This window comes from Octopus sinensis, unplaced genomic scaffold (genome assembly GCF_006345805.1).
Source record: "Octopus sinensis unplaced genomic scaffold, ASM634580v1 Contig10011, whole genome shotgun sequence".
In the NCBI taxonomy this organism is placed as follows: domain Eukaryota; kingdom Metazoa; phylum Mollusca; class Cephalopoda; order Octopoda; family Octopodidae; genus Octopus; species Octopus sinensis.
This window is the reverse complement of record NW_021831987.1, coordinates 62,501-80,484: the sequence shown is the minus strand read 5'-3', so window position 1 is coordinate 80,484 and position 17,984 is coordinate 62,501. Positions and strand designations below refer to the sequence as shown.

At 36.5% G+C, this 17,984-nt stretch overlaps 1 protein-coding gene across 1 annotated transcript in view; it reads left to right on the top strand.

The window, feature by feature from the left end:
- The window catches only part of LOC115228208 (transcription cofactor vestigial-like protein 2), a 56,380-nt gene extending 42,679 nt beyond the window's left edge, over positions 1–13,701 (top strand). Inside the window, exons 2-3 of the mRNA XM_029798845.2 lie at positions 6,764–7,192; positions 12,875–13,701. Of these exons, the coding sequence (XP_029654705.1) occupies positions 6,764–7,192; positions 12,875–12,927 (482 nt within the window). The 3' untranslated portion in view covers positions 12,928–13,701. The remainder of the gene's footprint in view (positions 1–6,763; positions 7,193–12,874) is intronic.
- The last annotated feature ends 4,283 nt before the right edge of the window (positions 13,702–17,984 follow it).

Sequence of the window (17,984 nt, the reverse complement as noted above, 5' to 3'; positions counted from 1 at the left end):
TCCGTCTATTAGGCCCATTAATCAACGCCAATCAACGTCGATCAATATGATCCAACGTATTTGTATCATGAGTGTAATGAGTGATAATTAATAGGCGCATGAATTATGATTCAATATTAAATTTCAATGGTTTTAACACTCGTCAATTCTATTTACGATTAGTTTGTTTGCTAAATTCCGTCAATGATCAGTCGTCTCATTTTCGATTCTTTTTGTTCAATCAAACAGATATGTAATAATGAATATTAAGATGAATATATTTTGCTCTAAGAACTAATATATGAAGAAATTTTATATAAAATGTTAATTTGTCTTATTGACACAAATGGTAATTTCAAGAAATTACTAGAAACAAACCAAATCCTATAAAGCATTTCTATGGAGTATTTCGTTCGACATTTGACGTTCTGAGTTCAGTTCCCACTGGGGTCAATTTTATTTTTTATCCATCCGATTCGAAACCAATATTAAGTTTAAACAAAGCATTATCAATATTAATATTTTAATTAAGAGCAGAATCGTTAACACTCCGGAAAAAAGTACTTAGCGGCATTTCGTCCGTCCTTACATTCTGAACACAAATGCTGCCGGGGCCGACTTTCCCTTTCATCCTTTCGCAGTTGATAAAATAAATACTCGCTGAGTACTGGGGTCCATGTAACTGACTGACCCCTTCTCTCGAAATTATTGTCCTTGTGCCAAAATTTTAAGACCAATATTAAATATTTTGGTTAAACAAACCACCCTTTTAAATTTCTTCCTACTTCAAGAAGGTAACATGTCGATGAACAACTTCAAAGTCCTTTGGACAATTGGAAAAATAATCTTTCTTAATAAATGTGATGACAATGGCGAAATTAACATATTATCAATAAATTAACTTACCAATAGTAAGAACAAATATTTTACGGAAATATTTGTTGAACTATTGAACTATTGAAGGCAATGGAACTTCACCTAGAAGTTGCTTACTTGGACTCCAATACTTATATCTCTATATATCGATTGGATCTTATTGTGTGGAAGGGACTATCAAAGGATTAGTAGAGGGAATAGGAATGGTTTGATCCCAGAACATTAAGAAACAACTAAACACAACATCTTTATCCTCCACTCTACCAATTCTATCAGCTATTTTGCAATGTGTCTCAGCATGTACATGTGTGTTAGTGTCTGTGTGTATATTGGACATAATTACTTTCAAGACAAGATAATCCCGTTCATGCACAAGTCCATGTAGTGTACCAACTTTGGTTCACTCAGAACGACAGTAGTGCTATAGTAACTCTACCTTTCTACCTGCTAGTGTTTTGTGTCACAAAATACTAGATTCTCGAAGGCAAACAATTCTATTACATTTAGTATTTAAGAATAAACTTTTGGATCCAATGTAACAAGAATCTAGAAACCCCTTCTTTCCCTTATCTTATCATTTAGACCAGCAGTTCTCTGCCACTTTTCCCCTATGGACCCCTGTGATTCCAATTTTGTTCATTGGACCCTCATTACTACTCAATTTTAAAGAAACTCTATTATAGTTTTCATAATCAAATATTATAAGGAATTCTATTTAAAAATGATTAAAATATTTTGTGTATAGCAGAAGTATAAACCAGTTTATTGCACATAAATTTTAACAACAAAATGTTATGCGTAACCCCCGAATATCATATGGACCCCAGTTGAGAACCAAGGGCTTAGATCCAATTCATCCTTGACTACTGGAATATGTGATCCTTAGACAGTCCCTATTTCTGTCTTGAAAATCCCATCGTACTATAATTCCAGTTTAAAATTCAATGCTTTCAATGGTTTCATTAAAGTGAATATTTTAAAGATTTCTTGATCCTATCAGAGTTCGTTTCAGTTCATGAGACTAATTCAATAAATGTATATGAAGAAATCTTATACAAAATAAGCGCAGATGTGGTTGTGTGGTAACACGTCTGCTTCCCAATTACATGGTTCAAGGTTCAGTCCCACTGCATGACACCTTGAAAGCAAGTGTCTTCTACTATAGTATTGGGCCGACCAAAGCCTTGTGAGTGAATTTAGTAAACGGAAGCTGAAGGAAGCCCTAACCTCTTCCTCAAAATTTTAGGCCGTGTGCCTAGAGTAGAAAAGTATAAATACTAGTTGATATATTCATAGCAAGGCCAGAATCGGTAGAGTGTCGGACAAAGTGCATTGGTGGTATTTCTTCTGAGTGTTTACGTCCTGAGTTCAGTTCCTACCCTCACCACCTTCCAATGTGCGTGCGCGTGCAAATGTGTGATTTACTAACTGTGTGTATATTGGACATTTTTACTTTCAAGACAAGGTAATCCCATCCATGCACAAGTCCATGTAGTGTACCACCCTTGGTCCACCCGGAACGACAATGGTGCTATAGCAACTCTTCCTTCCTACCAGCTAGTGTTTTGTGCCACAAGACACTGGATTCTCGGAGGCAAACAATTTTACTCCTAGTGATAGCAGTATATAGAAAGATAAGTGACAACCAGTCACTGATTTTGCAACAAGCAAATTAGCTAGTGAGAACATTTCTATAAAAGATCAAAGTAGTAAATATACTGAGAAGTAATGTTCATTGCCACTTAAACATGGCTGTTCCGTAAGAACCGACGTTACAACTGTTTTTAACCCCAGCAGGACGCTTCCTCCAGCTGGTTATCGAAGCAATCCGATATACAGGCGGCGTGCAAAAGTAGGTATACAGTATGTATTACTTCAATGTTTATTATACTTAATCCATTAAGATTCTTAGCACATTAAATTAGTTAGCCTCATTTTTGAAATTTTCAGTATCATTAATCATAATAATACATATATCATAACAATAATAATACTTTTATCGTAACTTTTAATTTTTTTAAATAAAAATAAATGAGTATTGTACGTATTTTCTTTTTCCATAACTGTATACCTACTTTTGCACCACCTTGTATATTGTAAGCAGAGGCAATAAGCATTATTTCTCAATGTAGTTGCTATTTTCATGTCTTACAGGGATTTTCTAATTAGCTACTTTGTTTGATAATTAGTGATATAATTTTCCTTGATAAATTTGATGACTATTACCAAAGTTAACACAATTTTCACTAAATTAACTAATTAAGTTATAGGAGCAAACATTTTAAGGAAAATATATTTTAACCAAACAATTGCGAAGTAATGAAATTTGGCCGGAAGTTGATAGCTTCAATTATTTCGTTACTTATTCGTTACTTATTCGTTACTTATGGTGCCTCTTGCTTGGAATGGAAGGTGAAATGTGTGAGTGGACCTTGCAGGAATTTGATTCCAGAACCTAAACAGACGTAACCAAAAGCACCAACATCTTTATTCGCCACTCTACCAGTTCTATCAACTAATTACCACTGCTCGTGTGCGTGAGTATGTATGAGTGTATATTGTAGATTTTTATCTTCAAGACAAGATACCCTTCTCCATGCACAAACCCCTGCAGTGCATCACTTTTGGTTCACCCATAACGGCAGTGCTATACTAATTCTACCTCTCTACCTGCTAGTGTTTTGTGAAACAAAATACTAAATTCTCGGAGGCAGACATAAAAATCTTATACCATTCATCATTTAAGTATAGACCCAATGTCCACATTTACTCATGTAACAAGAAACTTGAAATCTCTTTGTTTCTTCTGTGTTAAGTCCAGGCCATCCTTAACCAATGAGATAAATACGATCAAAGGCTTTCCTCGTTCCTTTCATCAGAATCGTGCCTCTTTAATAAGGATATGAATTTCATTCGTTTCAGCGTTTGATTAAACTGGATATTTAAACACTTCTTGATCTTATTCGTAATTAGTTCAGTTCTTGAGACGACACCAGTTCTGTCAACAATCAATCAACGACATTTTCAAATTTCTCTTTACATATACAGTTTGTGTACCGATCAATATTAACACCAGCATGACCGTGTATATAGAGAATTTTATACAGGCGTAGCTGTTTAGTAAGAAGTTTGCTTCTCAACCACGTGGCTCCGGATGCATACTCACTCACTACGTGGCACTTGGGCAAGTGTGTTCTACTATAGTCTCGGGTCGACCAAAGCCTCGTGAATGGATTTAGTAGATGGAAACTGAAAGAAGCTTATCGTATATATATATATATATATATATATATATATATATATATATATATATATATATACCGGAGTAAGCACATAAATGTGAAACTAGGTGGAAAAAAGAGTATTCAAATACCAGAGGTAGAGTAATATGCTTTCTTTAAAAGCAGCAGAAATATAACAAAAGCTGTTACTCGGAGTTTCACGTTCCCGTTCGTCGGACAGTTTTATATATGTGTGTGTGTGTGTTTGTGTGTGTCTGCGTTTAATCCTACGACTGCTTGACAAGTGGTGTTGGTTTGTTTGCACCCTCGTAACTTACCGGTTCGGCAAAAATAACCGATATAATAAGTACCAGGCTTACAAAAAGCACTGGGGGTGATTTGCTCGACTAAAGATTCTTCAAGGAGGTGCCCCAGTATGGCTGCAGTCTAATGACGGAAACAAGTAAAAGACAAAACTGTTAGTTTGTTTCATCAGCCCAAATGGTAATTTCATGACATCGCTGCAGAAGAACCGAACCAATTCTGACAAAACATTTCTAGTGAAAGCAATGAACCTTTAGCTAAAAGTTGATTACTTCGACCCCAGAACTTAGTTCTTGACTTGGTGACTGGTGCTTATTCTCTGGAATGGAGGATAAAAACATAAGAGGATCCGAGGTGGGGGAAATTCGATGCCAGAATGCTAAGAGACATAATCGATTACCCCAGTAGGTTTTATCTTAGACTCTACCAATTCTATTAAATACCTACCAATGTGTATATGCGCGCGCGTGTGTATGTGCGTGAGTGTGTGTGTATGTATGTGTGTGAGTGTATGTGTATGTGTGTGCGTGTGTGTATATATTTTACATTATTATTTTGAAAACCAGATACTCTCGTTCATGCACCTGTTTGTACAGTGTGCCGCGCCTGGCCCACACTTAATAACGGTGCTACATTAAGCCTGCCTTTTTACTGCTAGGGTTTTGGCGTCACAAAATACTAGATTCGAGAAGGCAAACACAAAATCCAGGATTTACGTAGAGTCTACTGAATTCAACTTCCAGGTATAACTATTTATCAAGAATCTTAAAAGCCCTGTTTTTTTTTTAATTATAGGGTTATCTAAAACCAGCTCCAGCTTGACAGAATGCTCATATGATCAAACGCATTCCTTGTGTAATCACCATTCCCTCCTTTTAGATGTGTCATATATATCTAGGACTGTGATTATCCAATGTGAACTTTTCTTAAAATAGTAGATAGTGATTTGACACTTATTATGTTCTGAATCTTTTGTTTTACTGCTTTGTAGGTCGAAATATTAACGGTTTGCAGTGAATCTTGCTGCCAATGTTATGATATGCAGTATGAATATAGCTCGTTCACTGGATATGCTTTAACGATATATTGTGTAAAGACATATTTAATGTTCTCCATAATACTTCAATGGTTTCGTTAGTTTCGTTCTCAAAAACGTCCATAGTACGACATGATAGGAAGCTGATGTTCGAAGCGTTGATAAACGCGTGGATCTCAGAGGCAGACAGTCTCAATACGTATCCCAGACACAGCTGGAAGCATCGTTGCTATCAAGGGCGACGACAACATTGCTCTCATCAAATTCTTCCAAATAGAGAGCCCTCCACCGGTAGGTCACCAGAAGACCTGGCTTCACTGAAACCGTATTGATGGTCATTAGAGAAAGCGTGAGATTCAAGACGTCAGAGGACATCGTTGTTAACAGTTGTCGCCAGTAACTTAGTGATATTAGAAGTGAGTATGATAGGGCAATAGTTGGCAGGGTAAGAGAGGTTGTCTTCTTTGGGGATAGGACACATTGTAGCCTGTTTCTAAAGAACTGAAGAAGAGATTGGGATGTTAGGGCTTACTTTCGGGGTACAATGTTTGAGGTTAATAAAAAGGACACCGCAAAATCAGTTACCTTAGTTTGAAGTGACTGAAGGGATGTTCACACTTAGCAGGTTTGTATGGAAGAGTGTGGACCTGGACGAATGGAAGGGGACAGAAGTACTACCAGGATCACAATTACCGTAAATCCTCGAGTATAATCCGCATTTTTTCCCCAAGATTTAAAGGTCAAAATCCCTAGTGCGTACTATATACGAGGTTAAAGATGAAAATTATTTTCTAAGCAATGTCCGAGTCTCTATTTGCTGTCCGGCAATGTTTATTCAGACGCATTTTGTAATGTTGGGCGCGAAAATACTTTAAGCTAAGCCTGAAAGCAATGAAGTCATAAACGAACCATCCGTAACTTGCAATAAGCAACATTTATTAAACGTTATTACTGTTATTACTGTTATTTCTTTATTTTCTGCAAACAAAATGCACAAAACAGCAACACGTTTGCATTGTTATATATACAATAATAATAAAGGATATTACCGTATACAGTTTTACAAACCAAGGATGCTATATAGACCTCCTTGACTCAAGTTAGAGAAGGGGTGCGTATTATACACAAGGTTTAGGTTTTTCAGAGGTACAGCCCCCTAAAAATCCCCTGCGTATTATACTCAAGGGCGGACTATACTCGAGGATTTACGGTAGATCCTGATCTAAATCCAAATATGGAAGACAGGACAAATTGTAAGCAATCTATTTGAGGTCTTAAGATAAACTGAGTGCTTAAACTGTAAAACATTTATTTTATTTATTTGTAGATGTACCGCTTATGTGTCATCGGAAGTTTCCAGCCTCGTTTTGGGATAGTGCATACCAAAGTTCGACGAGCAGTCTTCCACACAGTTTCCATTTTCCATCAGATGCTTATTTGAATTCATCCCTTTATGCAATGTCGGGTTTCCATAAAACATGGCCTTACTCACTTGCATCACAGACTCACAGCTACGCTCCGCAACCAGCTCACACCTTTTCTTATTCACCAATGGAAACCGCCGCCAGCCGATATAGTCCGCACTATGCACCTTTTATGATGCAGTCTCCAGCGCAAATGAGCAGTCGGATTGAGTCGAGACACGGACAGTACGACGTCGGGAAATCGAGTGACCCATTTAGTTCAGCATATTATCCAGTACCTCGTTTAAGCGGAGAGATGGGTTCCAGTTTCAATCTTGAATCAAGCGGTTTAGGTCAGTGCCATTAATATTTATTTTCGTTTCTTTTTCTTATTTTCATTATTTTATGAATTAAACGTTTAGATAATTCGTTTTTTTTTTTCGCTCGGTGGAACTTGAAGTAGATAAAACTATAAGTAACAGCGTGTAAATATTGAGTTTTAAAACTTTGAATTGGGAGACGAACCTACATTTCCTGTAAACATGACTGACGACCAACCATTCTACCAAATTAACCCTTTGATTGTCTCAGCCTCTTTTAGAAGCATAGTGCTTACCAATGAGAATTACGTCAAAAGAACTTAGGAATTTTGAGAGAGCACGAAAGTAGATAAAGCTATAAATAACAGCGTCTATGTCGAAAAAGTCGAAGGTCATCAAGATATGTTGCAATATATATATATGTGATTTAAGCAGGGATTCGACAGTACACTTTTACTCTCTTTTACTTGTTTCAGTCATTTGACTGCGGCCATGCTGGAGCACCGCCTTTAGTCTAGCAAATCGACCCCGGGACTTGTTCTTTGTAAGCCCAGTACTTATTCTATCGGTCTCTTTTGCCGAACCGCTAAGTGACGGGGACATAAACACACCAGCATCGGTTGTCAAGCAATGCTAGGGGGACAAACACAGACACACAAACATATACGCACACATACTTATATATATATATACATATATACGACAGGCTTCTTTCAGTTTCCGTCTACCAAATCCACTCACAAGGCATTGGTCGACCCGGGGCTATAGCAGAAGACACTTGCCCAAGGTGCCACGCAGTGGGACTGAACCCGGAACCATGTGGTTGGTTAGCAAGCTACTTACCACACAGCCACTCCTGCGCCTACAGTAGGTAGTTATCTTTTCTCTTTTCCTTGTTTTAGTCATTAGAGAGCGGCCATGCTGGGGCAATGCCTTGAAGAGTTTTTAGTCAAACGAATCAACCCCAGTATTTATGTATTCAAAGCGTGGTATTTATTCTATCGTCTCTTTTTCTGAACTGCTAGGTTATTGGGGTATAAACTCATCCATTCCGGTTGTTAAGTAGTGGTGAAGGACAAACACAGACACACAGTCACACACACACACACACACACACACACACACACACACACACACACACACACACACACACACATATATATATATATATATATATATATATACGACATGCTTCTTTCAGTTTCCGTCAATCAAATCCACTCACAAGGCTTTATTCGGTTCAAGGCTATACTAGAGGACAGTTGCCCAGGAAGCCGCACAGTGGGATTGAACCCGAAAACGTGTGGTTGGGAAACAAAGGTGTTACCACACAGCCAAGCTTGCCCCTATCATACCAATTAGCTGGCATTCCTCGTATATTTAGTGATATCTTTAAAAATGTTATTTGTATATAATCCTAAAACAATAAACTCTTCCTTCTTTAACTCATCTAAATTTCTTTCAAGGAGTGGCTGTGTGGTAAGAAGCTTGCTTACCAACCACATGGTTCCGGGTTCAGTCCCACTGTGTGGCACCTTGGCAAGTGTCTTCTACTATAGCCTCGGGCCAACCAAAGCCTTGTGAGTGGATTTGGTAAACGGAAACTAAAAGAAGCCCGTTGTATATATGTATATATATATGTGTGAGTTTGTGTGTCTGTGTTTGTCCTCCTCAACATCGCTTGACAACCGATGCTGGTGTGTTTACGTTCCCGTAACTTAGCGGCTCGGCAAAAGAGACCGATAGAATAAGTACTAAGATTACAAAGAATAAGTCCTGGGGTCGATTTGCTCCAGCATGGCCGCAGTCAAATGGCTGAAACAAGTAAAAGAGTAAGTCTTAATGAAGTATCGACAGTGACTCAATCGTTTTAAATATCTTTAATATTAAACGAAGCGTACGTTCAGGTACAGGTTACATATTAAAGAGACTCGCTTGCACACTCGTTCACATTTAATTCAACTACAAAATATATTCTCGTATAATTCGATGAAATGGTTTCTAATGTTAACAACACTAAACGCCTTTGTCAATCGATGTCAGCAATTATATGCAATTAATTGACCAGAAAGTGACTAATTAATTAATATGTTCCGGTGATTTATTTTCCTGCGTTGAGTGTTATCATGATTACCATAGGTGTCACATGACTGTGTCTAGTCCAGCCTCGGTGATTGTTTTCGATGACTGAAGTTGCAGCAAGTCTTAGAACAAGCTTTGTTGGTTCTTTCATATTTGAGCGAAGCAGTTCTTTAATCGTTAATGCTCTATTAGTTTCAGAAGAAGACATTTGAATTAAATATAGCTGTAGACAGAAATAAATATAACTGCTGCAAGTTTTCCCATGAGAAATATAATAATGCCTCTACTAATACAATAAACTGGAAACAACCAAAGTCTGTATTAACAGTCAACAATATCTCATTTAATAAAACCGCTAGAATAGGAATGGCAAATTTATATTATTTACTTCAATCTTCTTTAAGACAAAACCTGTATTTGCTGAGAAACTATTAAAGACATGTAAAAGCGCAGACGTGGCTGTATGGTAATATGTTTGCTTCCCAACCACATGGTTCTGGGTTCAGTCCCATTGCATGGCACTTTGGGCAACAATCTTCTAGTATATATTTCTTTATTGCCCACAAGGGGCTAAAAATAGAGGGGACAAACAATGACAGACAAACGGATTAAGTCGATTATATCGACCCAGTGCGAAACTGGTACTTTATTTATCGACCCCGAGAGGTTGAAAGGCAAAGTCGACCCCGGCGGAATTTGAACTCAGAACGTAACAACAGACGAAATACAGCTAAGCATTTCGCCCGGCGCGCTAACGTTTCTGCCAGCTCGCCGTATAGCCTCAGGCCGACTAAATACTTGTGTGTGGATTTGATAGACGGAAAGATGTCACTCGTATGCGCGTGCGCACGCACACACATATTTGTGCGTGTCGTGTGTGTCTCTCTGTCTCTTTGTATCTGTGTTTCTCCCCCACTGCCGCTTGACAGTCGGTGCTGATGTGTTTACGTCACAGTAACCTAGCGATTTGGCAAAAGGAAGCGACAGAATAAGTACCAGTCTTTAAAAAAGTACAGGGATTGATTCGTACGACTAAAAACTCTTCAAGGTAGTGCCCCAGCGTGGCCACAGTCTAATGACAGAAACAAGTAAAATATAAAAATGAATAGAAAATTACTATTTGAAAATCTCACAACGAGAGACATTCAGCAACAGTACTTTGGAGTAAAGGTTGTTTGCCAACATAACATGGCGTCCTGGTTTAGGACGAATGTTGCTGTAATTTAGCCCCAGGAGACATCGTCTCCAGCTGGCTATATTTTGTGCTGATGAGGGGAAAGAACTCGGAAATCGCGATACACAGATATTGTTTTGAGCTGGGTAGGGGTGCTAGATTCCCTTGTTCGAAAATATAAGGACACAGATCGTGTCGTATAGCCAGCTGGAGATGATAACTCCTGGGGATAAATTACAGCAGCATTCGTCCTAAACCAGGACTGCCATGTTATGTTGGCAAACAATCTTTACTACAAAAGACGAATAGTCTTTAAAAAGTTTAGATATTAGAGGTGACAATTTTATTTTAAAATATAATTTCTATCTATAAAACTGGTTTTATTTAACTTGAGTTTTGAAGCTTTAAAATGGAGTTAGAAACTGGATGCTGTAAAAGTTTCCAAATCAAAGAGTGAAACTTCAAACGTTTTCCATTCCTCTGAAGAACATCAATTTCAAAATATTCAGCTGGAAAAGAAACGGTGAATAGTGATTAATTTCGTCCAACTTGGTTCCATCGTGTTAAACTTCATACTTTACACCCCTGGAGTTAATACCAGTTATGTACTGGTGTAGAAGGGATCGACTATTGTTCTTTCAGAAAGTCAATTATTCTATTCACAGTTGAGTATCATGCCTTCTGCTAGAACAGAACATTCGTCCCTTTCTCTCCCAATTGAAGGAAACCAGTTTCTTTGTTGAAAGGAATCGATTACTTTGTGCTAAACAGCAAAGGAAATAATTTGTTTAGTCCGTTGATAACAATAATCCAGTGAAAATAATTGACTTCATCTCAAAGAATGGAAGACTTTAAAATACAAACCTGATTCCGAAATTAAGTGTGAAGCTTACTTTCAACAATAACAGTTTCCCTTGTAAAAGTAATGTTTGCTGATTAACTGGGATTAGGAAATAATCCCAACATAAATAAAGAGTATTAGAACAAGTGATGAGCTTCTAATGTTGCATAGGACAAGTTTCTCCTTTCAATCACTCTTGCCAATTTGACCATTAACAAAACCAGTTCGTTTCTTCATAAGACTTTCCAATACTAGCAACAACGTTTAAGATAAAACAGTTTAAAAAACGCAAAACAAAACGGTTTTTTTTAAATTTATTTTATTTCTTCTTCTTCTTTTCTGTGATGTTTCTCTCTTTTATTTCTCGTTTCTCTCACCTTCTCCACCCCAGTGTTTCGGATTAGTACTGTCAGCAAGTAAGGAACAGCGGTGTTAACGTAACTTATATTTCAGCTAGGCTTCAGTAACATTAGCCACAGCTAGACAACACTTACGAGACGAAGTCCCAGCACTTGACGACTGCTGGATTAAAAGCCTGTTATTTGAACTGTCCTGCTCCAATCAACATTACTCATTCGAAAAAAGCGTATCTTTTACACAAAGTGAAGCTTTCATTTCAACTAATTTATTTCATTCATTCCTAGTTTACATTCTTTGAAAGTAAGAATGTATGAAGACGGGTTCCATTCGAATAGTTTCACTTCCTTCGGTATTTCTTTATGTCTTCATATTTATGATTGGATAAATGAATGGGCGAATGAGTAATAGAATGGAAGAGTAGCAGATATGCAGCTATATATATATATGCTGTGTTTTTTTCTGTGTTTTCTTGTTTGGATTAACTTTATATATATATATATATATATATATATATATATATATATATATGTATGTATACATACATATATATGGAGAGAGAGAGGGGGGGAGAGAGAGGGAGAAAGAGAGATGGGTGGGAAATAGATTTGAATGACTTGGTGGGTATGCATATTTAACATGTGTGTGCTCCCTCTCTCTTTCTCTCTCTCTCTCTCTGCCTCTGTGTGTGTGTGCGCGCGCGCGCGGATGTGTAGTAGGAATAGTCCATAGGGGGAAAATTATTTTGTTAGAATGCTTTTGCATACTAGTAAATACCTCTGCGTCTACATATGTATAATAATAATAATAATAATAATTATTATTATTATTATTTCTTTATTGCCCACAAGGGGCTAAACAGATTAAGTCGATTACATGGACCCCAGTGCGTGACTGGTACTTAATTTATCGAACCCGAAAGGATGAAAGGCAAAGTCGACCTCGGTGGAATTTGAACTCAGGACGTAACGGCAGACGAAACACGGCTACGCATTTCGCCCGGCGTGCTAGCGTTTCTGCCAGCTCGCCGCCTTAATGAATTTACCAATATTGAATAGAAAATAAATGTAGTAGGGAGTAGAACTTCATTGCCACCGTTACCGCCCACGCAAAATGCATATATGGATACATCTGTGTGGATCGGTGGGCATTGTGCGGTGGCATGGGTAGGCGTATAAAGGGTATTCTTAGAACAACTGAATGCATGTTTAGTAACTGTTTTCTTTGAATATATTGTAACTCATATTCTTTCTCTTTGCAGTTTCAGGAATAGAAGTACCAGTTCAACAAACAAAAAAGGAATTTTATTGGTGACGGTAGGCTGATGGTGGATCGACTTCCTCCTGATATTCGAAAGCGTTAGAAAACCCAGTTTTGGAGCAAAGTGTTATGAGCCGGGACTAGCATGACTTAACCGTTCGCCCGATACACGATTGGGCTGGCACTTCGGCGGTGGAGATTGACTACATTGTTTCACACTATACCCTCTGATCTACAGATCATATCAAATGACCAAGCAATCATATCAAACGATCGATTATTATCGATCAGACTGATTATGCCGACAGAAAAATTGAACATCCAATCAGCGACTAAAACGTAGTCATTTCCGCTCGGAAGATCCAATAACAGTTACGTTATGAATGTGCGGAAAGAAACCAATGAAATGTATAAACCAGAGATTTTTTCATTTGGATATTTGTTCTGTCAGATAAAAATAAAACGTTGGCTTTAAACCATTACCAGTAGCAATGGAAGTAACTGCTATATCCTGATGGGTTGCGTGACGTAAATATTCCAGACTATTTGTAACTAAGGCAATTTGTTGTGATGTTGGCAACGCCACCAATCTCGATATCTTTTGGACTTGACATGGAGATATACTGAGATTTGAATCCAAACAAAACATACTCATATATCATACATACACTCTGTGATCTAGAAGCACAGAAAAAAAACCATGACAAAGTAATATAAAAAAATATATAAAAAATCAGTCAAATGTATATTTAGAACGATTTTAAATTTGCACTTTTGTGAATCCCTTAATAAAACTATGACACAACAATGCTGTGTGTGACAGAGAGATAGATGTGTGTTGTATTATTCAGAACAGAGACTACATGTGGTAGGTACATCGTTCTGCTGAGAGTGAAATTTATTTGTTATTTCATTGTGTTCTTAACAAAAACAGAAGATCAGAAAAAGCGGCATCTTAAGAAACAAAGCTTGTCTTCTTTTCTTTCACAAGTGTGTGATTTTTAGTCAAGGCAGATTGACGGAGGCGGGGGTGTTCTCGTTCTCGGGATTGATGGATGGCTGCAGAGAGATGCAAATATAGAAAGACATCTCGCTACATATGAATGTCTTTTTGCTAAGATATGAGCGATGCGGAGATGAATTATACGAGAACATGGAAAGATGAAAGGAGATAAAAGCAGCCCTGAGTTACTCAAGTATCCAAGATAACTGTATATAGTAACAATATGTACATATTTAAGTATCTTATGTTCGTAGAGGAAAAATGGGTTATGTACAGGACCATCTTTTAGCAAAGACAATGTTCTATACTAAGTCACTGCCATCAAGAAAACAGCCACAGCTTACAGTAGGGCAGTTGGGTTTATCGTGACATTATCAAAGCTGAGAAATAATGTAATTTTCAAACAATACGTTACTTACAAAGCGACATTTTTAGTCGAAAGAGAATATCTCTGCTCTTCACATATCTGTTACATTTTAAAACGAGGGAGCCTCATATGTGGACATTTACATGTTAGAGATAGAAGTTAAATCTCCATTATATAGCACCTAATCGACACTTTAAAATAAAAAAGTGTATATATTAAGAAATATTCTGCATCTTAATAAAAAGACAGGATGGTTACGACTGGAACGCCTTTGATCGATCCTGGTGACTCAAGTCTAAACGACATCAAAGACATGTATGAAATGTCTGTTTAAAACACAAACCCTTCCACTTTCGATTGCAATATACTGAAAAATACTTGAAACATATGTAGGTAGAACCCCCTGATTTAAGTATTGTCTGGCTGTGAAAGATGATCCAAGAGGTTTTTCAAATAAAATCGTAGAAGACTGGAAGGCAGTAGACTGGCATCCATCATAATATCACAGATACTCTTTCTGTATAAAACCATCTCTATCGTTTATAAACAGTCATTGGAAGCAAATATCGGTTGTGTTAGTTTGATCTCAAAGTATTGAGTACTTATTTTTCATAAACTTAACTTACTCTAATCACCCTACCCCTCCCTATACTATTGAAATTAATCTATGTATATTGAACACTTTGTAACGCTATCGATTTCAGGATATCCTTAATGGGTATACTGTGAAGTTAATTCTCATTGCATACTCCATTGCACCGGACACAGCTTGAACTCAGCACTTCAGTGATAAAGAATCACTCATTTGCTAACACAAAACGCCTGAAAAATAGTAATAAACTACACCAACACATGTGACTTCTATAGAGTTAGGTGGACTTAGCTAAAAAGCATTAAATGGCTCAGAGAGAGTAGAGCGATGGTTATATGATACAAGCTATTGGATCTCTGGCTGTCAGAGACTTTATCTCTTTGTCAAGCTCTATTTGTAAAAAACAAGTTTTCGATATAAACATAGAAATCAAAACAACAACAAAAACATACAGTAAAAGATAATAATCGTTTATGGAAACTTCCTTACAATTTTTAGAAGAAATAAAAAAAAAGTTAAGGTCAATAAATGTTCTGATGCTTTGAATAGTTGCAGCACGTATGTGTATGTGTGTGTGTATATACACACGCACACACGCACACAAGCGGGCGCGCACACACACAAGCGCGCGCCTATGTGGTAAGTAGCTTGCTTACCAATCACATGGTTCCGGGTTCAGCCCCAAAACATGGCACCTTGGGCAAGTGTCTTCTACTATAGCCTCGGGCCGACCAAAGCCTTGTGAGTGGATTTAGTAGACGGAAACTGATAGAAGCCCGTCATATATATGTATGTATATATATGTGTGAGTGTGCATATGTTTGTGTGTCGGTGTTTGTTCCCCACCTCCTACATCGCTTGACAACCGATGCCGGTGTGCTTACGTCCCCGTAACCTAGCGGTTCGGTGAAAGAAGCCAACGGAATAAGTACTAGGCTTACATAGAATAAGTCTAGGGGTCGAATTGCTCAACTAAAGGCAGTGCTCGAGCATGGCCGCGCCGCAGTCAAATGACTGAAACAAATAAAAGTATATATATATATATATATATTATATATATATATATATATATATATATATATATGTATGTATGTATGTATGTATGTGTATAAATAAATAAATGACGTTAAACGCAGGTGTTATTCAAATTCTTTTACCTCCGACACATTTTTCGAAGATATCTCTGGTATTATTCCAAAGGAATAAAATAGTGTAATTGTTAACAAGGGAAAAATACCCACATCTATTTATATATGTATGTATACATACATATATATATATATATATATATATATATATATATATATATATAATATATATATATATATATATATATATATACACATATATATATATGGGTACTTTGTGCACAAGAGATATATTTACAGAGCTTAGTGCTAAAGTTTTGATGTAACGTTAAGCTCCAATATTTTGATTGCTTTAACTCAATATCAAAAGCAACTGCATGTATGATGATGCGTAAAAGTTTACAATCGGCTAGAAGGGATGTGGAGAGCAAAATATATGAGGCAAACTAGAAAACAATGTGGTTGGTATTTCAAAACTTTATTTCTTCACTTCTACAACCATTTCGGTAAGAATCATGAATGTTTGCAACCATGCAAGTATTTGTTATGGCCATTATAGTTTTGTAACAATTATTTATATAGAAAATATAAAAATTATATAACATAATTATCAATGGTAATGATATTAAAATTATATAATATTATTATTAATAAAGAATTATTGTTGTTATAACTAAATAAAAATATCAACGGTAGTTGTAATTAGGTGAGAGTGATTTCGTCAGTAATAATTTGAAAAAAGATAGATTTATGTGAAGTGCGTTAGAGATTTATATCTCAAATCATATATCATGCATGGATATCAAAAAATTTATTAACTGCATTGAGGAAGAGAGAGAAATTATCCTATGTCTTGCTAAGCTAACAAGATCAATATATTATCACAAATGAAATTAAAAAATAAATATTACCATTATATTTATAGTTAACATCCCACTAGTCACGATTTTCAATGAGTCGTTAACGTTTCCATAGATATCTGAAATTAACTTCAGTCAACGGGTAAATTATTTAATTATTCATTTTCCTACATATTTCAAAGTTTTTGTATTCAAATAAATGGCGGTGTCCCAGTAGAGCCACGGCCCCTGAATAAAACAAGGAAACGTTGAAGTAAAACGAGTTGGAATTATCATCAATATCAACATTATTATTATCAGGAATGCAGTCAGCATTCTTTCGAAAAATACAATAAACACACACACACATACATACACACACACGGACATTCATGCACAGACATTTTTATACATACATACGTATACATACACACACACATACTCACACACACACATATATATATATTATTTATATAAAGGTGACAATGCCTATATAAATGTGCTACTAATAGTTTCATATGTCGAGAGATCTTAAACATATTCTTCAGGCGCAAACCACATGTAATAATATTTATCTCACAACACATGAAGTACATTTTTGTTGAATTTTCTGCCACGGATCAATACATTATATATATATTGAACAATAATGAGTTCATTATGAAAACTTGTCGACACTCTCTGAACATTTATATTCGGCGTATATATATATATATATATCATTTATGAGTATGTATGTGTTTTTGTCTGTTTGTCTGGTGTCTGCATATGTAATGCACACACATATACATGTAATGTATGTATGAGTATTTAATAGGTGTACATATGTGTGTATGTGAGTAGGTAGGTAGGTAGGTACGCACATGTGTGGTACTCAATTTCTATCATGAAATTCTTCTCGAATCGCCTTAACTTCTTATCTTTCCGGGTCGATAAAACGAGTTTCAACCAATTAAGAACTGGTGGGAATTTAAGCGACTTCAACCTCTTCATAAAATACGTGGCTTTGAGCCAATGCTGAAATTCATATAGGTACATACACACACACTAGCATACACCGTAGCGTCTGTTAATACTTTGCATGTACCACGTCCTCACGTTGTTGTTTTCTTCCTGTGTTTTTTCTTCGTTTTTTTTTTTGGGGGGTGTGAGGGGATTAATTATATATACATATATATATATATATATATATATATATATATATATATATATGTATGTATGT